At 45.1% G+C, this 27851-nt stretch overlaps 7 protein-coding genes across 7 annotated transcripts; 2 read left to right on the forward strand and 5 right to left on the reverse strand.

Moving 5' to 3' along the window:
• Positions 1-73: 73 nt before the first annotated feature.
• On the reverse strand, positions 74-2624 carry JR316_0000859 (uncharacterized protein; the record flags this gene model as incomplete). Its single annotated transcript, XM_047886673.1, has 5 exons — positions 74-540; positions 598-1749; positions 1805-2367; positions 2421-2515; positions 2568-2624. The coding sequence occupies 5 exons, from the start codon at positions 2622-2624 to the stop codon at positions 74-76; spliced, it is 2334 nt and encodes a 777-aa protein (XP_047754419.1).
• Positions 2625-8959: 6335 nt separating this feature from the next.
• On the reverse strand, positions 8960-11250 carry JR316_0000860 (Cytochrome b2, mitochondrial; the record flags this gene model as incomplete). The annotated part of the gene is made up of 14 exons (XM_047886674.1): positions 8960-9004; positions 9056-9166; positions 9225-9295; positions 9354-9401; positions 9491-9571; positions 9684-9741; positions 9794-9810; positions 9879-9927; positions 9984-10378; positions 10437-10598; positions 10663-10732; positions 10787-11047; positions 11101-11155; positions 11204-11250. The coding sequence occupies 14 exons, from the start codon at positions 11248-11250 to the stop codon at positions 8960-8962; spliced, it is 1470 nt and encodes a 489-aa protein (XP_047754420.1).
• A 2789-nt stretch (positions 11251-14039) lies between these two features.
• On the reverse strand, positions 14040-15695 carry JR316_0000861 (Mitogen-activated protein kinase; the record flags this gene model as incomplete). Its single annotated transcript, XM_047886675.1, has 11 exons — positions 14040-14083; positions 14144-14179; positions 14236-14296; positions 14347-14412; positions 14468-14616; positions 14674-14785; positions 14843-15091; positions 15154-15227; positions 15287-15347; positions 15403-15596; positions 15650-15695. The coding sequence occupies 11 exons, from the start codon at positions 15693-15695 to the stop codon at positions 14040-14042; spliced, it is 1092 nt and encodes a 363-aa protein (XP_047754421.1).
• Positions 15696-17228: 1533 nt separating this feature from the next.
• JR316_0000862 (Extracellular serine-rich protein) lies at positions 17229-18712 on the forward strand (the record flags this gene model as incomplete). The annotated part of the gene is made up of 7 exons (XM_047886676.1): positions 17229-17333; positions 17386-17501; positions 17551-17611; positions 17658-18115; positions 18167-18338; positions 18395-18441; positions 18502-18712. 7 exons carry the CDS (start codon positions 17229-17231, stop codon positions 18710-18712), a joined length of 1170 nt encoding a protein of 389 aa, XP_047754422.1.
• Positions 18713-19016: 304 nt separating this feature from the next.
• On the reverse strand, positions 19017-20776 carry JR316_0000863 (centromere/microtubule-binding protein cbf5; the record flags this gene model as incomplete). The annotated part of the gene is made up of 5 exons (XM_047886677.1): positions 19017-19597; positions 19653-19835; positions 19891-20277; positions 20332-20516; positions 20565-20776. The coding sequence occupies 5 exons, from the start codon at positions 20774-20776 to the stop codon at positions 19017-19019; spliced, it is 1548 nt and encodes a 515-aa protein (XP_047754423.1).
• Positions 20777-20989: 213 nt separating this feature from the next.
• Positions 20990-21599, forward strand: JR316_0000864 (60S ribosomal protein L22; the record flags this gene model as incomplete). Its single annotated transcript, XM_047886678.1, has 5 exons — positions 20990-20992; positions 21064-21244; positions 21306-21411; positions 21470-21520; positions 21569-21599. The coding sequence occupies 5 exons, from the start codon at positions 20990-20992 to the stop codon at positions 21597-21599; spliced, it is 372 nt and encodes a 123-aa protein (XP_047754424.1).
• A 358-nt stretch (positions 21600-21957) lies between these two features.
• JR316_0000865 (putative helicase C15C4.05) lies at positions 21958-27598 on the reverse strand (the record flags this gene model as incomplete). The annotated part of the gene is made up of 23 exons (XM_047886679.1): positions 21958-22188; positions 22249-22333; positions 22382-22636; positions 22691-22750; positions 22814-22854; positions 22917-23026; positions 23078-23300; positions 23357-23527; positions 23587-23728; positions 23782-23860; positions 23913-24338; positions 24405-24577; positions 24629-24705; positions 24827-25020; positions 25075-25190; positions 25241-25338; positions 25392-25535; positions 25579-26720; positions 26780-26816; positions 26870-27021; positions 27075-27183; positions 27250-27259; positions 27324-27598. The coding sequence occupies 23 exons, from the start codon at positions 27596-27598 to the stop codon at positions 21958-21960; spliced, it is 4350 nt and encodes a 1449-aa protein (XP_047754425.1).
• Between the last annotated feature and the right edge of the window lie 253 nt (positions 27599-27851).

Consider the following 27851-nt stretch of genomic DNA (forward strand, 5'->3'; position numbering starts at 1 on the left):
GTACAAAAATAGATTTCAAGTTACATTATCTAATAAGGTTACTTCTGCTCCAGTGCTCCTGTTCAACAACTGCTCACCGGCTGGGACGCAGACCTGGGGGTGGCCTTGGCCTCTCAAATGCTCCAGGAGGTGCTTCCGTTTGGGAATCTAGTTTCGGCGCACCGATTACAGGCCGTGGTACGTTAGTAAGCGTCCCACCCCTTTGCCTACGACGCTGTGCCAGAGGAATCATTGTGGCACTTGGCATCGTCTGGGGTATCGAGGAAATAGATTTGCCTAATAGCAATGGTCGAAGGTTCTGACTGCTACTTGAATCTCGGAATGAACTGGATTTCCCTGGGTCTGCATTGTAACTTGACGGGGCTGTTGTGCGTGAAGCATCGAACTCTTGAACCGATGATAAAGCCAAAACTGTTGAAGCCAAGATCATGGGTCGCAGCGCAACAGCAGACGCAACAGTTGCAGATTCGTCATCCGATGATAAGGATGAGGATGAAGGTTCGCCGAGCGATGTGCCAACCCCCGGCGGATCCTTCAAATCTGTGTATCATACGGGAAGCCAAATCAATCATGGAGAACAGTTGAACTGCAAACGACACTTGCCTTCATACAGAGAATTGTACTGGATGTCATTTGAATCAGGAAGGGGAATGGGTTCCATCTGGACTGGAGATCTCGACTCTGATAGGCTCTCAGCGGGGAGACGGGAGGGTTTTACAACTTCCCTATGGTTTGCTTCAACTTTGTCGATGGGCATAGGCGGCACTACATTGTCCATATTATTAGCGCCGTCAGGAAGACTATATCTAGTCGTTGCAGTTGCCTGGGCTTGTTGAATGGTGGGAGGGGGTTCTGGGAAAATTGAAAGCGAGAAGTCACTACGGTTGGAAATCGACTCTGTTTTGCTGCTGTTGAGGGTACTTCTTGACCGGACAAAGGATTTGGTGGTCGTAGTTGTCGGCCCAGGAATGGATAGCTGCGATTGAACTGAAAGACCCTGCATTGAAAGTAGTCGCAATGCGGCAATGCTCTTATCCAGTTCGTTTTGCTGTCGAAAAATTTCATCAATTGAAGAAATGCTTCCTTGTTGATTGTCAGATAGTGGGGGCGGAAATACTGAATTTTCCACTATGTGACGAGGATTTTCCTTTTCATGATCAGAACCTGTCTGTTCTAGGTTATGTGGTTGCGGTTGGGAGTGTCGGCTGGTCAACTTCGTTCTATCCCCCATGGTATAATAAGACAGTGACACGGTGGTAAAGGCTGCGTCTGACTTGAACGATTCTCGATCTTTGACAAATGAGGAAGGGGATTCGGAACGGTCGGGGTGCACTACGAGCCCACCTGAACCAGTGTCTACTTCTTGTGAAGAAAATGCAATGGCTTCTATTGACGGTCCTTGGGTCGGGACGTCACTTCGCTGCAGGGCATCGGTGGACTGAGGAAAGCGTTCTCTGCGTGACAAAATCCAGGATAAATTGGACACTCTTGAATTGCTGTCCGGTCTTTGCATCATCTTAAGTTGGGAACTTGCGTTATACTGCGCATTGTAACCGGTGCTTGAATAAGCAAATGGGAGAAGATCATTACCTCTGAACTTTTCCCTATCCACGTTGGTTGGAGATTCTGTTAGAGGTGAGGAGTGACTAGTTGGAAGGCCATGGAACGTCGTGTACAGGCAAAAGACAATTAGGCAGTATACTTCGACAGCACGAAGAAGTCTACCCAGGGATGTTTCGGTGAATGCGACTGATCAACAAAATATTAGACGTCACTGGCCGAAGGACACTAAATATCAACATACACATGATGATATTACCGACACCAAGACCTGCCCCAATAAATAATGCTGCGACAGGTACAATCTGGAACTTGAAGGCGTCCCACCAAGTTCTAGTAGAGCTGTAAACATTGAGCATCAACTTCAGAACGAAAACGAAGGTGATGGAGGTTTGTATGATAGTTTCCGCAATGTATATGCAACCATATTTGCGCTGGCCAGACATTGTCCTCCAAAGGATCTGAAGCAACGGAACTGAAAGCAAGGCAGAAAGGCTACCCCACTTAAGCACAGTGCCAATAGCACCCCAATAATTCCAACTTGCGCTGTGTATCTGACTGCGGTCTTTACTCCCGACCAAGCTCAGTTCCTCTCTTGGACTTTGAGCAACAAGTTTCCAGAAGAAGAGATCGAGCGATCCGACTGATAGAGCAAGAAAGACCTCTCGTGCATAGATGAACCCCACTACACTATCGAGGCCTATGCCCTTTGCAGTGTCTTGGGGTCCACGAGCAAGTACTTGGCCCAAATCGAGAGTAGCGGCTGCAAACGCTATGAAGGAGGTGCCATAAAGAAAGATGGAAAGTCTTGAATTACTAATTAATAACCAACGTGAAATGAAATTATTGATTCCACGTACAAGTTGACATGTTTGGTGAAAAAAAGAAAAGTGAAGACGCCGATGCCCATAATCCCTTCACAAAAGAGAGGGATATCAGATAGTATTGCTTCAATCTAGTATAACGTTCGACAAATTGTTAACTCGTAATGTAATTGCAAAACTTACCGCAGCATCGCTACTCAAGGCGACAGAAGTGGGTAAAAGAGTGGCAACATTGGACATGACGGGTCTCGAGGCTAGGATGAACTATAGTTGAAAGAAAGAAAGTCGCTAAGCTCTTCGATAACGTCGTCAATAAAAACAATTCAAGTCGCCTGGACGGTTGAAAAGTAGTAAAGGAAAAGGTGCCAACGATGGGCAAAGGAACGATTGTGGGCTGCTCAGCCGCCACTACCCCAGTCCTCGAGACGGGGCTTGAATAATTGACTACAACCCTGGTGGAAGGAGTGGGGAAACCAAAGAGTTCCATTGAATTCTGTGGGATGAGACCGAGCTGGTTGCAACGGAAACATACGGTTGTTAATGGTAACGTCCAGAGCATGCCGCGATCAACCAAGAATTTCACAACAGGGCTAAATTACATCACATTTGTTTATGGTAAAGCTAATGAAAACATCCGAGAAGTCCGTTAACGACGCAATTCAATGAAAGTCTCATAATCAACGCAAAGTGTCCAAATCTTCACAGTGTACCTCCAGTTGCACCAGTCAGCTGTCTAACAAGATACATTCCTCTCCCTTCGTCTACACTCTTTGAGTTTCTCACACCAATCACACTTTTCGGCCTGGGACGAGTTATACCCGCCCCTATCATTCCGAGTTGCTTTGTAGGACTTATGCTACGGGTCGGACTTAACCCCCCACCCGTAAGCTGTCGTAAAATTGCTTCACTCCCGCCCGCATTTGTGAATTGTCGCGCGATTGTAGTCGATCCGGTATACTGAGGGGTAACTTTGCTAAAGGTTTCCATGGTATGGGGTGAGAGTTTAGCAGAATTCCCTATAAACGGAGGTGACAACGTAGACCGTATTGGTGACCCTTGAGGGGAGCCACCAACACCAAGCAGTAACTGTATAAAGGAATGTTTATCTTTATGAAAAACAAGGCCCTGTCAAGCCAGAAGCTTACCAAACACTCTCGACACCAGATACCGCCATCTCCGTCGCTTTTGGCGGCGCTGTCTAGCTTTTTTCCACATCCTGGTTCTCCTAGTTTTTTACAATCTCGCACCCTGCCCAGCAATGCCACTCGGGTTGGTTCTTTCTTACCGCCACAAACAAGGCATGAAGCATGCCATCGTGTGCCTTGAGGCCCAGGAACGACCCCGAATTCCATAACAGATACTGGTTTTTGGCATCCTGGACAGGCATTTTGGCCACCAAAGCGCGGGAATGTAGATTTCGCAGGAGATGCCTGCGTGATTTCTTGCATGGTCAACGAAGGCGGAGGCATTGAACTAATAGCTGGGCTTGAGTTATGACGGCTTGGAGGCGACGTAGAGGTCCCCATTAGGAACGGTTGATGCAAATTCTGGATGCCAACTGGATTGCGGGAGACAAACTGCTCTGTAGGTGCGCACTAGATTGATAATGTTAAGAGCGGCCAATCTTTTGTGAGGTTGATGGAAGGTACCTGCGTATGACAAGGTCCAGCCTCGCTCTTTACAAAAGATGCTTGCCCTTTTTTGGCATCATTGAAAGGTTTGTAGCACACCGCACACCTAAAGCACTCAGTGTGATACACATGAGGGGCATCGTTTTCATCGGCACCAGGAATCGTAACAAACTGACCACCCTCGCGATGATTAAGGATGGGTTTCTTGCATTTCCAACATACAGAAGATGTTGTCACAGGTATGAATGAGCCTTGAGAGACGGAGCTTGTGGTATTAATAAAGTTTATAGGACCATTAATCTTCGGCGGTCTTTCGGAACATTTTACCTTCTCCGAATCGAGAGTGGTGTATTGTAATCCTTTAGACGATATTGATCCTAAATAAGCCATGTCACAAACACGATGTACCAATATATAACAGGATGTTGCTTACCGTTGTCGATGGTCAGGGACAAATCAAAGCTTCTAGAAGTGGGAGGAATGGACTTGGGATATGTGAGTTCATGGCCAAGATCCAGAGGCTACTTTGTGGGAGTACCTTTTCCGACCGTTTCGACTTTGGAGAGCCCGTGTCAAGTAAGTTACGGTTCAAAGGTGTGTCCACCCTCCCCGACGTACGGCGACTTGTTTCTGCGATCGGGCTGCCCTCGCGAGATTTCGTGATACCCAATCGCATTTCAAGTTCTTCAATGGCTGGGCTATTTTCTCGACTCTCCCTTCTATAGCTTGTATTTAGGCCACCCTGGTCATTGATGTTCGGGCTAATATTACTAGTAGTCGTTTTGTTTTTCTTGGGAGTCGTTGGATCACGTTTAAGACAATTATCAAAACATTCTACGCATGATGGTCGCCCAAGAAGATCAACCATGGGGGCATCACCGATATTCTTGAAGCACCCTGCACAGTTGTAGCAACGTTTGTGCCAGTACTTGCCACCCGAATGGATAAAGCCACCTTCGGCTTTGAGGGCAAGCACCGGTCTCGAACACGTTGGACAAAAGCCTTTAGACCCGCCGGAGACAGTAAAACAAGGCTTGCACAAGAAGGACGTTGAATTTGAAGGGTTAGGATATATAGTTGCATCGGGAGGGAAAATGGTCGAGCATAAGCCACAAGAATGCATCGTAAGGGTATCTTTGGGCTGTAATACAGAGCCGTAGACTTTGGATAAAGTAGGTTCGTGAGGTAAGAAGGATGGTATAATGTCATTCTCCAGGTCGGACAAAGTTGTTGACATTTTGAGAGGAGAAGGGGGTCGAGGAGATATTGAGGTCGCCTGTGTAATATGATCGGTCATGTTATGAAGAGACTTTACAGGTCCAGATGAGAATGAGAGGGGTCTTGGAAACTTCCTGGTAGTGGGATTAGATGCTGCAGATGTAGTTCCATATGTTTGTGGTTTGGTTCCAGAGTTAGCTTGTTCCTGGCTATGATTTGAAGACCCGGATGGGCTTGAGACATAGGTCTTGGACCATCTATCTTCTGTTTGGGGTTTTGGTGTTGATTCGGAATATTTGAATGACAATACAGGTGCTAAAGAAACAAACGATAGAAATATGGTCAACTGCGCGTGAAATGTTGTCATCGAAGGCCACATACGACATACCTACTGGAGTGCCCCCACAGTGGCAGCGAACGCCTGATACTATGTCACCGCAGCGCCTGCAAAATCCCATGCGGTTTATATCTTACTATGTTAGCTTATGCAAAGATTATCGAGTATTGAAGGTCGCTAATGCTGCTTTCACTGGCGTTCAGTAGCAACGTTGGAACAGCCTACTTTGGGTAATTCAACCATCGCGCCGTGCACGTGCTAATATGACGGTGCAATGATAAGATCATATGTATCGTCTTTGTAACCGTTTAATCACCGCAGAATATCTTTGCAAGTAGAGAAGCTGTTTGCTGGGTAAAGTCTTGGAGTGGGCAGATATGGGGTACTAATTATTGATAGTACACAAAGTAGTCACTGCTGTAGTTGACGGTGTGTATGCAGGCCATAAGCGTTGGGAATACTCCGGCATAAGGGACGAAAGAAAATTTGGATACTACACAGGCGGACCTTAATCCCAAATCAGTATGCGTTGATTAGACTCCAAAGTATCTGAGTTTCAATTTGAGTTCAACGCAATCTAATCTCGAGATTTTTTGCGACGTAGATAACTCCAGTGAATTTAGAACCCGGGTCAATTTTGTTTGCACCCACCATCGTTTTGCGCCCAACGCACCCGCCATTGTCGCGTCCTGCCTATCCGTTGCAATTCATATAATTTTGAATCACAACCACTCTAAAATGAACAGACATTTTGCTGACATTACAAACAAAACCGGAAACGTAAGCTCATTGACCCCGCCGTGTGGATTCTCGTGATATTTGGCTGTATTGTGTTCACAATTCTGACGTGATTTTTTTCCTTGCCTCCACTTCCGCACTTGCTTTGCAACCTCAACCACCCACTGAGTTTCGTTTAAACTTTTGTTTTCTGCTTCTGTAATGGACATGTGTCCATCAGGTATCACGTTGGAACCGATTCCAGCCCCCGGTTTGTGGGGGTCCCTTGTTTGTGGACGTTTACCTGGTTTCTTTGATCTTTTTTAGTGAGGTTTTTTGGTTTATGATTGTTTTGTGGCGTTGCCTCCGAGTCCAGGTATGTTTGTATTCTTTGAGCATTTCTGAAACAACTTATTGACAACCTATTTCCCTTATCCAGGTTCCCGCTGTACGATGCTTGGGTGTTGTGAGTTTTTAGAGGTGTAAGGTGAGTGAGTCTTAATTCTAACACAAAATTTTAATATATCTAAATGTACTTCTCATTCTTCTAGCTCGCTACAACTCGTTTCAGGCTCAAATGGTGGAGGACCTAGATTGAATTACACTACACAGCATAGTATAGCTTTTGTATTTTTTACTTTGTAAATTTGAATACTGGTTTGACATGAAAATTTTCGTGACTTGGTTTGATTCTGAACTGAACCAGCGGGGCAATGAACAACCGAACCGGTCAATACCATATTTTATTTCGTGTTGGGCGCTAGGCTCGTGCCCAGCCATTTCTGACTCAGCATATTTCGAGCTCCGCTCGGTTTCGTCAGAAACGGCTGGGCCAAACGGTTCGGTTTTGGCAGAGTCACGCTTTGTCACGTCGGACTTAGTGTCGCGACCACTACCCGTCCCCCTCCCCCTCGAATTCTGAATCCTCTGAATCTTCAATAACATCGTACTCCTCCTCTATTTCCTCAAGATCCATGTCAAGGTCAAACCCTGCACGCTAGACTCGCCCATACTGTCTGAAGCTGAAGCATGATTTGAATCTACAGAGGATGTAGAGACTGCATTTGGGACAATCTGGGTATCCAGAGGTTCACTTTTGATGGAGGTGGGATGTGCAGGTATGTCTCTTTCATTGTCTGTTTCATCTGCAGAGACTGGGTTCATTAACCGCCCGGACCTGCCATCTAATCTTAGAAGCAGTTCACCTGCGCCATGATATATGATTTTTCGGCTAAAATTACAAGTCATTTTTTTCTCAAAAAAAATTTTTTTCGTGACCTTGTAAAAATGAATTTTATTATAAAAGAAACCTATCTAAATGATTCTGAAGACAACTTTTTTTTAAGTTGTGGAAGGTTGTTGTTGAGGCAAATCGCGTTTTTTTCACTAAGTCCGAGTCACAAAACGAGGATTCCCTCAAATCCGAACCGTTTGTCCCAGGCCTTCTGTGAATCTCTCTCTTTTCGCACTCCGATCAATGTTTGACGACATAAACAAAGACAACATTTGTACAAACATATCACTCGGTACCTGCCTTATCTAGAAAAGAGACGAGATTCACAGAAGGCCTGGCTCGCGAGGCTAGTTGGGCGCATATTGTGTTTGCGTCGGGCGCATGTCACTGATGAGATTTGCGCATGTTGCTCATGCGTAAATTTCAACTTTTGGGCTTATGCGCCCATCGCGTGCGCTTAATTCGTTAAATCACGCGTGTTTTATTTGCAATTGATTTGAACCAACAATATCGCAAACGTACTCCGTAGATCGACCCGCCTGTGTAACCCACAACCAATACACCACTTGTTGGTGCAAAGCTGGTATTGCCAATCTAATCCAACAGCTAACCGCAAGGTAACGCCGTGATTGTAAATGGCCTTTAATATTTTGTTCTTCAACTATTGGAAAGTTAAATAAGAAGTGGATCCATGCCTCAGGAAGCATCGTCATCTGCACATATCATAAATTGAGAAAGTACTAGTCATACCATTGTGAAATATCTTGCTTAACACTTTCCTTGGGGGAACCAAAACCTGTCCTTGTTCAAGGTGGCTGGGTTTGGGAATGGGCTTATAAAAAGTTGTGGAAAACCCTTGAAAACTTATGGCTATCAATTTGCTTAATAAAACTGCTGGAGAAGTTTTAGAAAGATGATATATACCTTTGATTCGCCGCAAGGGTGTGTACTGGCTATGTAAGCCTTCAAGGGAACTAGATAAAAATCGACAAAACGTATTCGACAAAATATGCAGCAAACATCAAGGAACTCGCAGTCCTCATCAAGAGGTTCATTGCTATATCTACGGTATACGGTATTCTAGTAAAATAATCGTACCTTCACAAAGGAGATCAAAGATCCCGATTTTTTTATTTCACATTCCAAAGTATACAGAATACTTTGCATTGCAACGATCCGTACTCAGTCTGATACTATGTGGAAGAGCGTGATGCTAACTGATTAAGAACTAATTTGTTTCTTCGTGAGCGCTGGTGAACGATCAGCATGTACAATTTGTGTAGCCTCAAACATCTGTAGAAATGGAAGTGGGCATTTGTTGAGGGCATAAAATGGACCCCGACAGAAGGCGTAGTTTGTATGTTTTCAACCTACTTTGAATAAATGATAACATATATATATATAATATACATATTGTCAGATATCCAATCCAGACCCATCAAAGTTTTACATGCACATGTGGGTGCCAGTCAACCCGTTGGACCTAGCAAAATATGATAAGCGATGTAGAATTTTCGAGGTGTTTCCATCATACCATTTCAGGACGCAGGTCCCGAATTGTTGAAGCACCAACTAAACGCATCGCGGTTACAACTTCTCGCCTTAATATCTCAATTATCTTAGATACGCCAGATTGTCCGTAGGCCTAAAACAAGTGAGATCAGCCCCCTAGTAGACAGCATTGATTCTCGGAAGTTCATTACGCTTTGTGCATAAAGGAATGGTCTCCCCAGGCCAACTGCTTTCGCTCCTAAGCACACGGCCTTTATGATATCTAGATAAGTTAGTCATGAACAACGATCAAGTACCAAGAAAGGACATCAACAACACACCAGTCCCACGGCGAATACCGCCTGCAAGCGGGTCAGAAAACAGAGAATCTAAAGGGCATTCAATGGGACCTCACCATCGATATACACTGCCAACTCCTTGTCAGAATATGTGCACTTAACAGATGATATTTCTTTACCTTCCAATTTGTCAAATATTTCAGGATGTTGTTGACGGATAGAATACAAGACTTCCAGAGGAGGTAAAGAGCTGCATCGAGCTTAAGTTTATTGCGGCGGCGATTAAGAGAAAATAAATTACTATTCCAGTTGTCTGCCTGCAAGTGATTTTTTGTTATTGATTTTGCTTTATGAAAATTACGAAGGATGTACCTCCATGGTTTGACAGAAGAATTCCGTCGACCTTGGCTTCCGCAGCGAGAATAGCATCCTAACTTTCACTTTAACATTATTCATGATCTGACATTGATAACGGCCCTAACCTCTACACATTGAATCCCTGATAGATAACGAGAAAGGCAGAAAATATGAATGCATTCAAAATGTAATACAGAGTTGGATTAAGACCTTTGATGACAATAGGCAATTTGGTGATGCTTCTTAGCCATGGAATTGTCTGGATAGAAATAAGAATACATAGATGTATAAATCGTCATTTTCTATAACACACACCTTTTCCCAGGTCATATCTCGGTCATCATTAGCGACTAATGCTCCCGCCGTTCCAAAGACGTTAACGCCATCCTTTGGCTCGTCACTTGTTCCCGACGCAAAATATACAGGTCCAGATTCTTGTTCTTCCAAAATCCACGGACTTCGGATATCTCTTTCACGATTACCAGCGACTATGGCGTCAACAGTCAAGAAAATTGCTTTGTAACCCAGGTTTTCCATCTCGCGGACCCGCCTTTCTGCAATGTCGTCATCCCGATGCTTATACAATTGGAAAAAGAGGGTTTGAGACTGATCCGCTGATGCCATGATATCAGCTGCGGAAAACGATGAATTGGACGAGATCATCTGTATAATGCCTTCCTTGCACGCAGCTCTTGTGATGTTCAGTTCACCTAGCCAACATTACGCAACATTAGAAATGACTTCTACTGAACAAAGACTTCGTAATACCGTCAGGGTGTCCCAACTTGGCGAGTGCAGCCCCGCTGACGAATACAGGGATTGAGGATCTAAATCCCAGTATTGTAGTTGAAGGATCGCAGTGAGCTACGGCACGCATAACTCGAGCACGGAAGAAGAACCGGGTAAAAGCTCTCGCATTTTCGCTGTTGGCTGTAAAGGGGATACATATAAGTAAGTAAAATAATTACATCCAATGCAGGCAAAATGAACTCACTGATTTCATCGTCTGAGGCCGAAGAATAATATGCTAGCGCTTTATGCGATAACACCTGTCGAGCGACATTCTAATTCAAGCTGGATAAGAGAGAATCATTGTAAGGGCCATCACTAATCGTTACCTCCATGTCCATTAAACTGAGAATCCTACTTAAGGGGGGCATTCTTTGGCGAGCGAGTTCCACTCTGCGTTCATCTTTCGTTTTCTTAGCCTTCAATTTCTCTTGCTGTAGGATGTTGATAGATTCGCCATTTAGGTATCCAAGGTGCTTTGATGCTGGAAGATTTTTATCAAGCGCATCGGGGGGATGAATCGGCTCATAGGCGGAAGTTGCATCTCGACCTCCGTATTTGAGAATGATGGCAGCTCCTCCCGGATGTTCCTGCATGGAAATGGAGGATAAATTTATGCGAGGGGATTAAATACGAGAAATACCGGAAGAAATTCAGTAACATCGTAAACCTTGTTTTTGATTATAACCCAACAAGAACTACGCTATTCAGGGCTGTGTCTCCTTGGGAAACAAATGATGCCGTACTTTTGGGACTTGTGTTGGGCAACCTGTTGGAGAGTAAAAGATGGCATTGTTTAGCGGCGCTGTGTGAGGATAGTCAGTGAAAAAGAAGGGCTTAGTTGTTGGGACACGAGGCGCTGAGAGTTATCGTTTTCATTTTATAAATGAAGGATCGTCTTTCCCACATTCCAGGGGTTTTAGACCCAATGTGATCCGTCGCGGGCCGCGACTCACAAGATGCACGTGACACCCGCGTTGCTTGCCTTTGTTATGACTCGAACCGCGCATGGTCGGCATGCATCATCACTGTCATTTACTATCCACTCAACACCAACCACAAAGGCAACGCTTCGCCATCGCCTCCAATGGCGCCTCTACCAAGTAGACGGTCATTGGAAAATATGAAACGGGCGGACCTACAGAGGATATGCAAGGTATCTGCTTTCAACCATCCCTTGTGAACTAATTCTCATCTACGCTGTAGGATTATGGTGTAAAGGCTAATCTCAAGTCTGAGGCTTTGATTGACTTGTTGCTTGATACACAGTATGGAATACTCTACAGCCTCATAGACTTGCATGATACTGAATCCCATTAGAACACCTCAGCCCCCACAACACACTCGGCGATCCGTTTCAACAAGGCCCCCCAGTAAGGCGGGTCCAAGTCGGGTCTCGTCTATGATCGTACATGACATTAGTGAGGAGGAAGAAGATGAAGACTTAACGGAAGAACAACCGGAAGAGCCGCCAGTTCCAGAACCTCCAATAGTGCCTGTTCGAACTCGCAAAGCCAAGGAATTACAGACACGGCTTGGTGTTGGAAAGCCTGTGTTAGCTGGAGGCCAGGGCCCAAGAGCAGTTACCAGATCATCTGGATCCTCACGTTCCAGGGCATCCCGATCAAAATATAGCAGAAGCGTAAAGCCAATGGAGGCAACAATAGAAGAAGGTCCGTCGTCATAATATCTGCCCGCTAAAACACTAAATATGGATTCTATAGAATCGGAAATACCAAACAATTCATCGAAACGTGTGTACATTGATTAATATCGATTTTAAAATGGGCTACTAAATAACCTCGATAGCACCTATTAACCTAGAAGACAATCCATCCTCTTCCGAACATCATGCTGGAGTTGCGACAATACAGACAGCGGAAAACAATGCTCAGATTCCGGATGTGAGATCTATGGTTGAGGATGCAGTCAGTCCCACACATCTATGATTAATTTTGGCTTCCATCTTATCCAATCATATAACAGATACGCCCGCTTCAACTCCAAATACAGGGACTTAAATTGGAAATTGACCAAATGCAAACTATTAAATCTAACATTGCCAATCTACAAAAGCAAGTGGTTGGTATATCCAACATACAACAGAATCCACAGACACAAGATTCGCCTTTTCGTGACATATTCGACCTTGTTAATTCTTTGAAAGAAGAGGTCAAACAGTTGAAAGAGGATCTCAAGGCTTCTCAGCCACCCTCCCGTCCTTCTACTCCAAAAGGAAAGTCTGGTCCACCGAAACAACCGCCACTGTAAGCAATCACATTTTTTCCCGTGCATCTTTTTAATTTCAGTATTAGTGGATTTGGCTTTCCATCATCATGGCAGAATATGGGCAGCCCCGGACCATCCAACGTTGCAATTGGACCAGGTCTTGCCTTTGGACATCCAGGCGTTGCTCAAAGTACGCTTGGTAAACGAAACCGGAACTCCGAAGACGATAGCCACATTATTGACGAAGGCGACGAAGCGGCGTACACAGAAACTGAGTTGGCCAAGAAAGTTGTCAGCCCCACCAAAAAAAAGGCAAGGACTGACAATAGGGACCAAGAGATACCAGTTTCAAATGATGTACCAGAAAATAATGTGGATGGGGTGAGCCCTAGTAAAGCATTGCCTGCTTTCACCGTTTTTACAGATTCGGGGGAACCAGTGGATTTGATTGATCCCCCTCCGCCCACCGAACGTTTGCCGGAATTGTTCGAGCCTCCGTCGTCTCCTAGTTCAAGTTCGCCCAGACAAAGGGTCAAATCAGCGGCAGGTGTGCCAACCAGCTCAGCCAATGCAGCTGAAAACCAACCTCATCCGTTTGGTTTCTCTTTTTTACCAATGTCATCCACCCCACAAAATCCAATGTACATGCCAAGTTTTCCATATCCGGAACCCCCTCAATCACCGTCGCCGGCTGGACCAAATACAGGTTTTTCCTCGGGCCGACAACATGATGAACGAACCGATATTTTCAAGAATTTTGGGTTTCCTTCTCCCCACAGATCGAGCCGGCATTATGGAAGTCTAACAGAGGACCGAGGGGGTTTCGTCAATCCGGCAGCAATATCGCAGCAGGGGACCTCTGGAAAGCAGAGAGAGGTGACTAGTAATGAAGTGGCCGTAGGACTAGGTCTGACGACAATCCGCACAACTTCATCGTCCGACGTGGGAGCTATCCCAACCGGAGACACTCCTCCGAGCAAACGAACGATGTATGGGACTGAGCTTGAGACAGATACCCGATTTGGAGATTTTGGCGTCGAAGGCGTAGCGTCGGGATTTTGGACAAAGTACTAGATAGCATCCTATTCCTATTTTTCTATTCAGTCTTCTCAACCTTGTTCCCAGTGAACTGTAATCTACTCTTTGTAAATTTTTGGCACCACATCTTGTTTTATCCAGTAGTTTTTAAGAAGATTCATGCCCTTTTTTTCGTTCCGTTAAATATATAAGATTCAATACAAATGATGTCCAAGATTTAAGCTACGTTAGTTTCCTCTAACAGAGTTATTTGTACATCCAAATTCCGTGGGTAGTATTTCCGGCGTATATGGCATTGTGTATAGGCTGCTGAGTCTAGATGGAAGGAACGAATGATAAAACTTCGGCATAGAGCAGTTCTGGATAATAAATGACACCATGTGAATAAAGGGTGAAACAGAACAAGTCAAAGTGATTACCTTTCAGCTGATCTTTGCTCATTTCGTCTTTGTGAACTAGATGGAAAGATACTTGAGATATTGCAAACAATGATCGCATATAATGGCCTTACGATCAAATTCAAAATAAGATGGACTGAGAGGTGTAACGACGGGTTCATCCTCAGGGTCATGCTGAAGCAATAATCAGTGGTAGATAGTTTCCTGAAAAAAGATTTACGCACGTATGAACTTAAATATGGATGTTCAAGAGCCTCATGAACAGTCATCCGTTTCTTGGGGTCAAATGTCTGCGCAAGGCTGACTAAGAGGAATAGCCATTTCGGCAGACGATTAAAGACATACCAGAGTCTTTGAAAGGAAATCTATGGCCTCTTCAGATGCCTGGGGGAATAGAGTAGGGAAAGGCCTCTTCTTGCGGATGGGCAGGGCGCGAATGTAATCTCGGGAACGCCTCGAGGTAATGGCATAGAACTCGTCGAGGCTCGGAGTGCCTATCAAAATGATATCAACTTGTCATGTTTGGATGCAGAGATAGCCAGGGTGCCTACCAATAACATCAAGGATTAGATCAAGTTGATGACTGTAGTCGCGACCGGGGAAGAGGGGACGACCTGTAAGCAATTCTGCAAGAATACATCCAACAGCCCAAATATCAATGGCCTAGAATATCAAGGGTGAGCGAGAGTGCGACGAGCGGGATATAAATAGTACACAGACCTTGGTGTACATTTTGAAGGAAAGCATAATTTCTGGAGCGCGGTACCATCGTGTAGCAACGTACTCTGTCATTAAACCAACCTCCTTGCCTCCAGGAACACTGGTTTTGACGCTTCGGGCTAACCCAAAGTCACAAACTTTGAGATCACAGTTGGCATTCAAGAGCAGGTTAGCTGGTTTAAGATCACGATGGACGATGTCAGCGCTGTGGATTGATTTCAAGGCGCGCAGAGTCTGATATATAAAATACTAGGACGATGGACGATGAGTGTGCTGAATATGACACAAGATCACTAGACTTGGAAGCTTACTTGGCAATGGTCGTCGGTGAGATGCTGTGTCCGAATGACACGGTGCAGATCTGTCTGCATCAACTCCTGAATGACTGGTGTTGGAAACGATAAACAGGGAAGCAGTGCTGTCAGGACAAAGGAAGACACGTACAGTATATTTCTGTGAAATCATCTATGGTAGGAGGCTTGATGATATCTAGGATAGAGATAATCTGGGCGACATGAGAAGGACGGGAGATGTAGCAGAGAGAGATACGACGAGCGCACATTTTCGTTGACACAGGTTTCGGAAAAGAACTTGAGGAGCTTGAGCTCTCGCAAAGTGCGCAAGCAGAAAAGAGTGTGGTCGAAAGGGAGGATTTTCTTGATAGCGACCTGACGGCCACTGGGTTTGTGAAGGGCGGCGGCGACAGTGCCATAAGCGCCTTCGCCGATGGCATGCAAGAGCTGGTAGTCATCACCTGAAAGACAATAAATGAGAAAATGAGAGATCGCGGAGGATCGAAGAGGGTACCAATCTCGAATTTGGGGAGAGGCTTCTGGTTTTTGCGAGAGGACATGGTGGAGGAAACAAGTCCGGAGAGACGGCCGGATGTGACACGGCTGATGGACGGCTTAAGTAGATGAGATTAACAGGGGAGAGCAGTCACGCCGCGTTTCATGTTGTGTTACGCGTTATTAATAGCCCCATACACACGCTGTCATCCGTTGCTACACGGCGGGACCTAAGACTGCGTCAAATCGGAGTCAACCAGACTGCTGCCGGTCGGAGTCTACGACTTGTGGTTGACCGGAGTTTGTCACCGATTATTCTCTATTTCCAAACTTGGGTATTACAAGAAAATAACACATGAAATTTCTGAAGTCTGGCTGAAACCGCGTCAATTCAAAGTTTATTTCTTCAGTCTAACTTGAGTAAACCGTGACTCCAGTTTTCCACGCACAATCCAAGTTGACGTCTGTTTGGCAACAAAATACCAAGTTTCGGGAATTATCGTGTGTCAACGGTTGTCACCCGACGTCGAAGTCTCTGCCATTCCCTCACTTTTTTGCCTCTGTCAATGGCACTGTTTGCCCTTGAGTAGGCTTTTTCTGAGACACGCTTGATGCTGGCGTGAAACCCGTGCATGTCAGAAAGATCTGACCTCCTGATTTGTAGGAGTGCGCTGAGCAGTGCAGGGTTTTTTTTGGAAACACTGGCCGGTCTGTGGCCTCATTCTTTGTTTTGTGTATTTCCTCGTCTTTCCTTCCTCAAGAATTCGCCCAAAAAGTAAGTCGGTTTGCTCGAATAAAGAGCTTGTGCTGACACCAAACTTACAGGGACATCTAGCACTTAGCTTTGCAAGGATACGACGGAGTCCATGCGGCACGATTGGCACTACACTCAAGAGCCCAGAGTGGTACGTATTCCCAAATTCTTCATACGGCGTTGTCTGAGTTAGCTCTTGAACAGGTCACGTAGTACAACAGAGGAGGGTACGTGCCAGCTGGAATGCTTGAGCGAGGACAGGATGGTGGAGCCGGTGGCCACAGTAGTGATTACTGGGTGATAGTTCTACTTTTTTTAGACACTCTTTTTGTGTTCCACCTATTTTACCATGTATCATTTTATTCCAACCGCTGTATCTATAAAACTGCAGTATCGAGCGAGATTTCTACACCCAATAATGCGTGCACCCCTCGAAAAAACGAGTGCTTGAAAAGGAAATGCTAAACTCAGGTATTTCCAAGTCTTTGCAGACTCCAAAAATTCCGTGTTTAAAACCGAAGTCTGCCACATAGGACATGCGGTAAACCCATGACCACATGGGTCAACACCAAGTCACCCAGACTTGGAATTTCCAATGGGTAGCATTCCTGGGTTTGTCCCTAGTTTGCCTCCGGTTTGACTGCAGTCCCCGTGACTTAGTTCAGACCTCGACAACCGGACGGCTGTGTATTCATCATTGCACAAATAGCGCCCACCTCTTCTTTTCTTCCCTTTTACCTCTTTCTTCCTTTCCGCTTCCCTTGGTTTCGTTGGCTCTGAGCTCATCTGCTTGACGCGTTCTTTCATTCGTTAAACAACTTTTCTTGTTTCTATATCGCTAGCGATGTTTGCTTTCTCTTTGGGCCTGGCTCTTCTGCCCTTCATCTCTGCTAAAGTCATCGACATCCAAGTCGGACAGAATGGACTGACCTACTCTCCCGAGGCAATTGTGAGTCTTTCGAGCAACTCCAGCTGCGTTCCGTAGGCTCATTCTTTTCTAGTCGGCTGTACCAGGCGATCAAGTTGTTTTCCATTTCCATGCCAAAAACCACACGGTCACCCAGTCCTCGTTCGCCGACCCTTGTGGAAAGAAAGACGGCGGAATCAACTCTGGCTTGTATGTCCACAGTCTCTCCACCTTTTCCCTTCATCTCATATCCTCGTAGCCAGCCTGTTGCGGCCAATCAGACCGACAATCTTCCAACTTTCACTGTCACCGTCAATGATGTACGCTCCATCTCTCACAATTTTATTCCCACTTATATTTTCCTAGACCCAACCGGTCTGGATCTACTGTGCTCAGGCTGCCAAGACGCCTGCAAGCCATTGCGGTGCTGGAATGGTCTTTGCCATCAACTGTGGTGCTGATGGTGCCCCCAACTCTTTCACAAATTTCAAGAAAGCTGCTCTTGCCGTTGGTGCCAGTCTCTCAGCTGCCGCTGCAACTCCCGTATCCACCCCCGCTGATGCTGCCACTGCATGGACAACTGCTGCTTATGGTGACTACACCATCCCCCCAGCTCCTGCCGCAACCCAGGTCACCCAAGTCATTACCCTCGGTTCCACTTCTACCTGGACCACCACTTATGCCTCCTACCCCGGTTCTCCTGCTGCAACACCCGCTTCCGCAGAGGGCGCTGTCCACACTGTGACAGTGGGCGCCAACGGTCAACTCGCATTCGACCCACCATTCATTTCTGCCGCTCCCCGCGACACTATCGTTTTCGAGTTGTAAGTCTATCAAGAAAAATACATGAATCTAAAACTCACAACGTTGTGTAGCCACCAGAAGAACCATACCGTCACCCAGTCCTCCTTCGATGACCCCTGCCGCAAGCTTAACGCCAATGGTGTCACCGGTTTTGACTCTGGCTTCATGCCCGTTGCCGCTGACGCGACCTCTTTCCCAACCTGGAACTACACCGTCACCGACACTGCTCCCGTTTGGGCATATGTAAATATCCAATCCTAGCCATCTAAAGACAACCAACTTACAGTTCTTGTGCACAGTGCCGTCAGCAGACTCCTGCCAGCCACTGCGGTCAAGGAATGGTGTTGTAAGTGACTGTATGTCAATACCCTATAACCTTGGGACTCAAAAAAAGTTTTTTCAACAGCGCTATCAACTCTGTCGAGACTTCTGCTCGCAATTTCTCGGCTTTCCAGAATGTGGCCAAAGCTCTCAACGGAACATCTCTTGCAGTCACTTCAAACACTACCACCAGCGGAAACAACGGTAACAACTCTAGCGGAGCGTTGTCCGTCAGTGTTGGAAGTGTCGCCGGTCTTTCATTGTTCGTTGCCGCTCTCATTGGCACCTTCCTGTAATTGCATATGGTACCACTGTGTGGTCCATTCACGTAACGTTCCTCATGAGCACCTTTAGATGACAGAGCTAGTTCTCGAACATTTTAGCAGATTTTACTACTTTTACTCCAATCTGGACTATGTTGAACATACCCGCATTTTTTAATTACATATACCCGGTATACGTCTTGAGATGAATTTACACCCTAATATAAAATGTGGTGAGTATATACGTGAATTATAACAAAGCAAACGGTGATACAAAAAGACACAATGAACACAAGGAATAACACATGATGAATTTGACAGGCCACTATTGGATTCATCACTCTCCACCCATTGACGCCCGAGCCTTTTTCTCTTTCTTTAGCCTCTTCCTCTCCCGCCGAGCTTCCTCGTCCTCCTCGCCATGTTCAGCCTCTTCTTTTTCTTTCTTCTCCTTTTTTCGTTTCTTTTTCTCGGCCTTTTCAGCGTCAGCCACGTCGCCGTCCTCCGCCTGAGCCTCTTCAGCACCGGGGATTTCTGATTTGCGTTTCCGCTTCTTTTCTTTCTCTTCCTTTTTGGGGCTGGCAGCTCCATCTTCGGCAGTGGTCGAGGGGCCAGCCTGAGCATGCTCACTCGCAACGGCAGCCGCAGCGGTGGTTGTCGTAACTTCATCACGGTTATAGTCGACATAGTCCTTGCTCCACTCAGCGGGTGTGACACCCTCGAGCTTCTCACCGTGTTTACCCAACTTTCCGTCCTTGACCATCTTTTTCTTTTGCAGTGCAACGGGGCCAAGTCCCCAGCGACGAGGATATGTATCCCGCTCCATGATGCACCGTTTAACTTTAGCAACAACACCGTGATCGCATGTAGCGAGCTCGACGGTCGACATCTGAGCAATAGCCAGAGCAATTGCCTCGCCTGAAAGAGTGAACCAGCATGAGACATAGGCCTTGAGAAAAGGAACTATACTTACCCTTGGTCGTCATCAAGACGACCTCCTCATGCACAGAAATGTCCGCCTCGTAACGTAGCAAACCAGGTATCATAAGTTTTGCACCATAGCAGACTGCGTTAACGGCGCTGTCTTTGACAACTATACGCTTGTAGCCAACCATCAGGCATTCCAAAGGCTTGATCACACGGCGCAAATAAGACTCTAATGAAAGTTATAACCTATACCATGCAATTTATTAAAACCAATGGGAACGCACCATCTCTCTTATTGTCATAAAGCCATTGGGCGTCCATAACGTCGTGCATAGTTACCATGTCGTCGTTTTCTGACATGGCGCCACTTCGCACTCGACGGAGCTCTTGCATATGGCCGCCGACACCCAAAACCAGACCAAGATGAACACAAAGCGTACGAATGTAAGTTCCAGCTTCGCAGGAAACCCAGAACACAGCAAGGTTTCGCTTGTCATCAAACTCAAGAAGTTTGGACTCGTAAATTGTGCGTACTCTTAGTTGACGCTTTACGGCGGAGATCAGAGGGGGGCGTTGGAAAAGAGCACCGCTCAAGGTCTGTAGCGCGCGGGGGAGGGAGGCTGGGTTGGGAAGGCCGGCGTGTAGACGGAGCACGCAAACATATTCCTTTCCTGAAATGCGCCGTTCAGAGAACGCAGAGTGAGAATTGAGTGAAAACTACGGACCAGCTCCTTGTTGCGACTTGACCAATCTAGTTGCGCGATCGATACAAACAATCAAACAACCAGTGACTTTGGGATCCAAAGTACCACTGTGTCCTGTCTTTTCAACACGCAAGATTCTCCTCAACCAAGCAACAACCTCATGTGAAGATGGGTTGGAGGGCTTGTCAAGGTTGATGACGCCAGACCTAAGACATGATCAGATTAGGCGTAGTTTTCAATCGTGCATAACATACTTGACATAAGACACGATATCACGCTTCAAAGGACTGCATCCTGAAGGAATGGGGGTGAAATGGCTGGATCTCACAAGTAGCTTGTCATAATTTTTAAGTAGAAGAGGCCATTGGGACGTATCGAGCGCAGGAGCAGCTTTTTCAGATTTTATGGCATAGTCGCCTGATAGCTGAGCAGACGCGACTTGGTCCCTGGTCATCGAGGGAGACATTTTAGAAAGCGCTGTCAACGTCGGGGATTTTTTTCAAAGTTCTTGCTCAACGCGGCTAACAGCGCGAACATAATCCTAAATTTGCAATGCCGCTGAACTTGAAATTTCGGATATAGCCGTAACCTTAATTGTTTGTATATACAGTCCACACTCATCATATCGGTAGGCTCTACAGCACACCCTCCCGTCGTCCGTCCTCAAGAACCCTCTCCAATGGTAAATATTCATGAGCAACCGCTTTGCTGAGTTACCTTCTCAGTAGGCTAACGCTCTTTTCTCCTCGATAGGCCCCCAAAGTCGCTGCCTCCAAGAATGCTGCCACTAAGCACAAATTTGTGATCGACTACTCGAAGCCCGCCGCTGACTCTGTCTTTGACGGTGCTGATTTCGAGAAGTTCCTCCACGACCGCATCAAGGTTGAGGGCAAGGCTGGTCAGCTTGGTGACAACGTTAAGATCGTCCGTGATGGTGAGTGGTGCACCTTATTTTCCGTATTAACAGGATCACTGAGGTTGAAGATTACGCATAGGCAACACCAAGATCACCGTGACCTCCAACATCCCCTTCTCCAAAAGGTACCTCAAGTATCTTACCAAAAAGTTCTTGAAGAAGAACTCTCTCCGTGACTGGATTCGGTGAGTTTGATTTCCCTTGTATTATCCTTTGCATGTAGCTCAATCATTATTTATAAAGTGTCGTTGCTTCATCGAAAGACAACTATCAGCTCCGCTTCTACAATATTGCGTAAGCTTTACTTCATCTTTTTTTACCTTTTACTTATTCCCCCGTCAGTGGTGCTGGAGAGGATGAGGACGAGGAGTAAATTTTCGGCAGTTATGTTGATTATTTGTTACGGCGACGACTAGCATTATTTTAGACGGTTATATATTGTTGATTGCAATCAATATCCGTCTAATAAGCACTCATTTTGTTCCGACCATGGGATTCTGTGTGAATAAATGACCATACACGTCGCAGTATATCCAACAACAAAACTTCTACAGAATCTACAGCTGCTCGGTCAGTTCTTAAAATATTAATATTGCGTTTTCCTCATGTTTATGGCAATGATGAGCTGAAACAGGCTTGAACTACTTACGGATACACGAAGCAATATATGACCTACGGAATGGGACATATGGCACAGGTTGGTACCTGGAGATTAGGACAGCTTGGTGTCGCTATCTAATTCCTATGGCCGCTCCGTCATTTTCTGATACAAGTTTTATCCTGCTGAGTGCTAGCAATCCGAGCTCCATCCATTTCGACTGTGAGTCTGTAAGTACCTTTCCTTCGTATTGTCGTGCGAGTAGACTCGTCAGTCTCTCTCGAAGAATTTTGAGAGCAATGCTGGTTTTCGGAGATGTGCATACCTTGATCTTGCGATCAATATAGATGGTGTCAGCAGCAAGCTGTGTGTAGGTGCGTAAGTATTGGGTTATTGGCAGTTGAATTGAAAATACTACACTGACCTTGAAGTCTGCTTCTCCGCACAGCAAAAGCATGGAAAGGTCGTCGACAGGCGCTGTTTCCCAAGCATACAGTTTCTTAGAATGCCTGAAACGCAATTAGTATCTCAAGGATGTCACAGCGTGCCCTACGTACATCAGCGTGAAATATGTCAGGTGGTTAACTCCAAAATCGATTGGGTTCCTGCCAAAATTAACCGACGAGGGATGGAACATAGCGTGTTGATTGTTGGTGATGGTACGCAGTTGCCCATTCTTCTGATCCACTGATAAAATTTTGGGATAAAGTCCTGCTGCTAGAGCAGCATGAACCAGTGTAGGCTTGTCCGAGTTTGCATCCAGTTCTGATGGAATTAGAACAAAGCGCGTACGATTGCGTGAAAACCGGGCGCTAACCATTTACCTTAGGAAGATGGTCAGAAGAGTATATAGGATACAGACTCACCGACTTAATTCGCGAATAATAGACTTATCAACCTGAATAAATCCGGAGTCAATGAGGTACCTACACATAATGTATACATATGTTAGCACAATAATAAAACAAACACATTAGCAAAATTTGCACCCTAAAAATTGTTGGCGGAGGTCTTCAATCTGTAGTAGATTCTGATTCCATTCATGTCAGTGTAATCAAAGGACACGGATAGCTAACACGGTAATAGATATACCTGGTGGCTCAAGAAATATTTGCGACAAAACTTCCTTGCAAAATTAGGATCTGCACATGATGTGCGCCAACTGGAAAAGGCGTTATGGATAGTCAAAAAATCCGAGTTTTCTGTGTCACCAATTCAGTGGGTAAGAAATTTGACAGCGACATAAAACAAACCAATGCGAAATGAATTTCTGGCTCTATCTGCATCATGCTCTAAACCGAAAGGGGCGACAAAGGGCGATTTAGAATTCAGTGTAGCGGCGATGGTAAGAGCGGGATCAAGACAACGAAACAACGTCGAAATTAACAAAAATTTTCCGAGATGGACGTCTGTCGGTAATTTGCTCAACAACCTCCCCATAGGGGTGATCTCCTCAGAAGGTGTCAAGGCTCGGACCTACGAATGTTGTAGGTCAGCCATATAGAATTTGGTCTAGCATGCAGTATATTGACCTCGATGAGCATCGAGACTGCTCGCTGGACATTGATAGAAATAGGTGGATCAAGGGCACGAGCGAGGACATCCTCTATTGAAGATCCAAGCTTGACTTTCATGATTTTGATTCGGAGAGCAAGATCTGATAAACTAAGTCTCATCATTTCAGGGAGAGGACTTTCGGCCATCTGAACAGATAATACTATGAATTAGTATGTCAGAGAAACATTGACAAAAGGAATCATACCTGTGTTTCATGCCGAATTCGTGTGAACAGATGAAAGCAAAGTCCACTTTGAACGCGACCTGCACGACCACGTCTTTGCGCAGCGTTGCTTCGAGAAATAAAAGTCTCAACTAGCCGACTGATCTGTCGCTTTTCATCAAATCTACGTGCTATAAGCAGAAGCCGGAACACATAATTTGCATAAAGATCCCTGACCTCATTTCACGATGCTTTCCCGTATCAATCACACATGTAATGTCCGGTATTGTGATTCCTGTTTCAGCAATGTTGGTCGCTGGAAAGAAATTTGTTAGCATTGAAAGAGCACATAAATTAAGGAGAATTACCAATGACAATTTTGCGAATTCCTGGAGGTGGAACGTCAAACACTGCTCCTTGAGATTCGCTTGATAGTGTTGAATGAAGAGGATAAATCCTAAATTCACTTGAACCAAAGAAGGCGTGTTCGACGAGGGTATCGTTCAGCCGACGTATTTCACCCAAACCCGGCATGAAAATCAAAATAGCTGGTGAGAAGGGCCGGTACACATAATTTTCAAAACATATGACCTCCAAGAGCCTAATAATAAGGTCATATGGAATCAATCGTTCATCGATAGTATTTAGTGTCGCGACTGTTTCAGTGGAATAGCGTTTTTCTAGTTTGACCGTATTGTTTTTGCTGTCGCTCAGTTCGTCATCTTCATCATCTATAGTGGGTGCATCCTCTGTCCATTCCGACCTATTCTTTCCTTTATAATATTTGTCATGGACTTGAGAAAGCAGACAGAAGCGAAAGTCAGAAAGCTGATACAACAAGGTGCTTTTTTGTCGCTCACGTCGTCTTGCATAAGGAGAATTGTCAGAGATTGACCACTTTGTGCATTCAATTGCGTCTTCAAGATATTTCACATCAACAGGGAAGGTACGCCCAGGAACCTGAAGAATTTCGCAATTCCCGAAGTAACTTGATATCTTTTCCGCATCCAGCGTTGCAGACATCAAGACAACCCTGAGTTGTAGTAAGAAGGAGGACGCAATTAAGGTTAAAGAAGAAACTCACTTCAGGTCAGGCCTCTCGATTAGCAATGACTTTAGGACAATCAATAAAAAATCGGATTCAATAGTGCGTTCATGGACCTAAATAATAGAAATTAAACACTTTCTGGACCCAAAACAGGTTAAACTCGCCTCGTCAATAATGAGATGCTGTAACATGTAGTGTCAGCTTGAGAATAAAGAGTTGAATATTAAAGCATACCGTGATTTCATCGAATGCAGTCCCGCTTCCGCCTTGTCCGCTTCCGCCTTCAAGCATTCTTAAAGCGATACCATTGGTAACAAAAGCTAACCGGGTATTTCGACAAATATTGCTCTCCAATCTTATCGAATAGCCGACAAGAGAATTATTCGTCCCAACAGAATTCGGAGGATCGCAGAGTTCGTATGATACGCCTGAATAAAAACCGTTATTTATATGAAAACACTTTTTCGAAAAAAGCCACAAACGTTGCGCCAATGATATGGCTGAAATTCTCCTAGGTTCGGTGCAATATATCTTGCAAGGTTTTCCCTTTGACATATGATCCTCTAGAATGAATGAAGGAACCTGAGTTGATTTCCCACTATCGATGATGTGAATGATAAGGTGAGGAAGATGTACACATGCACCAACCATCCAGTTTCGCCACTTAGAACAAGAACTTGTGAATATGCAAGGATTTCAACTATACGATCACGAAATCGTGCAATTGGCAGGTCATTCCTGCGAGACTAAAACCCGAAGATATGAATAACTTGACAATATAAAAATGGTAAAAACCCACGAGCATTTCTTGGTAAGCAGTAGTTTGCTGCCGAGCTTGAAACGCAAGGGAAAGGGAATCAAAGTGATCCTTATTGTCAAGAGGGTTACGAATTAATCCCGACAAAGGCTTTCCAGATGATGTTTTTTGTTGCTTTTGTAAATGCTGTCGTATGTGTGGTCAGAAAAGTCGACAATTAGGAACGTACTTGGCAAACCTTTGAATCTCTTTGAATTTTATCCTCCATGATAGAAAGCAGTTTGGACCATATCTGCCTATTGATAGCATCATCTCTGGCTTTCCTCGATATTTCCATTTCGTCCCAGAGATCTCGATACACAGCCGGCAGTAATCTGAATGAAGTAGAACTACTTGCATTTGCAGGAATGGAGGGAATGAATCCTTCTGCCAAAGGATGCGTTAATGAATGAAGGGCGACTGCTGCTATATATTGCTCTGCCTGAGAGTCCTCAGAGCATGCTACGTCATCCATAATCCATTCGTCCCTTTTTTTGTTTTGCCATGAGATACTGACACTTGCTCGTCTCGCTCGCGAATGGTCTGAAAGGGTTGTATAAGATATAGCAGCATATCGGTCCATTTTGGTCACCAAATCCCGAAGCATAGTTTTAGGCATTGGTCCCGACCAATGTTTAGGCACAGTCATATCCCGCAGACAGAAAGTAACACCTTTGATATTAATTTCAGTGGCATTTGGGTCCTCAAGAATCCCTAACATTCCGATCGAATCATCAGTATCATTGCCGTCGTCCACAATGTTACTGCCTTTGCTGGGCTTCGTGGTATGTGGTTTTTTGTCTCGCGATTTCGATGGCTCTGAGAGATCTGTGCCCGAAAGACGAAGCCGTTCATTTAATAGCTGCTGATCGATTTTGTTGCGCTCTTCCTTGTACCGTAGAAATGCATCCTTTTCGTCGAAGAGGTAATCTTGAGCAACTTTATTCAACCTGTCTCGTAATTGTTTCAGCTGTTCCTGTCTGAGCTGCGATTGCGGGTTCGAGGATATTTCATCAAGCTTGAGTTTGAGGCGAACATAGGCCAAGGTAGGATCATTGTCGAACTCGTCGTCAGACCCTGTTCCTTCAGAACTCGTCGTGTATTCATCCGTGGGGGGAGTTTTAGGTTTGTCCATCACAACTAAGTCGTCAGGGTTTTCGGCACTATTTGAATTCGAAATATTTACACCGCCTGTGCTCGATGGACTTTGATTGACAACTGGTTTGGAGTGATATAGAGGTACTTGTTCAATTCGAGGTGTAGGTGGAGGTGTAACATTCTTTCGGAAAGTCACACCACTAGGCAGCTTGAACGTAGCAGATATTTGAGATTCTGTTCTGCCTAAAGAACGAAAATTAGAAGGCACAAGAGAGTGAGCATATTGTCCAAACCGAAAGGGAGCTCTTCTTCTGAGCAATGCAGGTAAAGCTAGGAGATAGCATTATGGGGATAAACTCAAGACATGAAAGCGGACAACGTACCCAGTCGAATGCTTCGTCTAGTTCAACGCCGCTAATACTTCTTAAACATTCATCAACGCGCTCTTCTGTAAAACCTAATCTTCTTAGTACCCCATAGCTGATACTAAGTCTAGAAAGTGTTTTCTCTTCTGAGTCTTCGACTGTTTTTTGACCTTGATAGATTGTGTTTAGACATAGGGATATAACGAAAAGTTAAACACCACACCTTCGGAGATTTCACTATTCAAAGAGATGTCCAACAATTTGTCCCGCAATAGGGGATCTATGTCCAGTCGAGGTAGCGTTTGTGAATATCGTCGATCCACTTCGATAGACTAGTCAAGTTTGCCATTGACAATATTGTATAAGTATCGATGCTTGTCTGCAATAGGTGGCAATACCTTCAAAGTCCTATTTCACCGTAGGTACGCACAAAAGTCAATCAAGGAAAATGTAATTGATAAGGAGCGCTCACCTAGATACCTCTCTCTCCGTTTTATCTTGGTGTCGATCAACAAGGTTTTGCAAATCCACTTCCTCAGATGAAATTATACTTGATGTCTCCTTCTCCACTGGTTCAATACGTTGCGTAATTTTTCCATCGTCATCTTCACCAAACGTGTTAACGGAAGCCTCGATTGAAGGCCTTTCGACTTCAGCAATATCCCCTGAAACAACTTTCTTTGGAAGCGAGGTGGTGGTAAATCCTCGAGCAACGGGCTTGAGTTGAGTCTTCTTCTTCTTTGCCATGGCTAAACAGTCCCAAGAGAGTGCTTGTATTCTCTACGATTGTGATCGTTTGTTGAGATCGAATATTTTTAACCTGTAAAACGTGGGTTGGATGAATTACGGTAAAGCAGAGCAAGTGGTATAAAGCAATGAAGGCGTAAAGAGTGAGTCGGAGGAAACATGAGCGGAATCAAATGAATGAATTGTTGCAGATCCGTTGTTGTATGACTCCGCTTTTGTGGTGTGACATTTCGAGTTGGTCAAAATGAAGTGC

Source organism: Psilocybe cubensis, chromosome 1 (genome assembly GCF_017499595.1).
Source record: "Psilocybe cubensis strain MGC-MH-2018 chromosome 1, whole genome shotgun sequence".
NCBI classification, from domain to species: domain Eukaryota; kingdom Fungi; phylum Basidiomycota; class Agaricomycetes; order Agaricales; family Agrocybaceae; genus Psilocybe; species Psilocybe cubensis.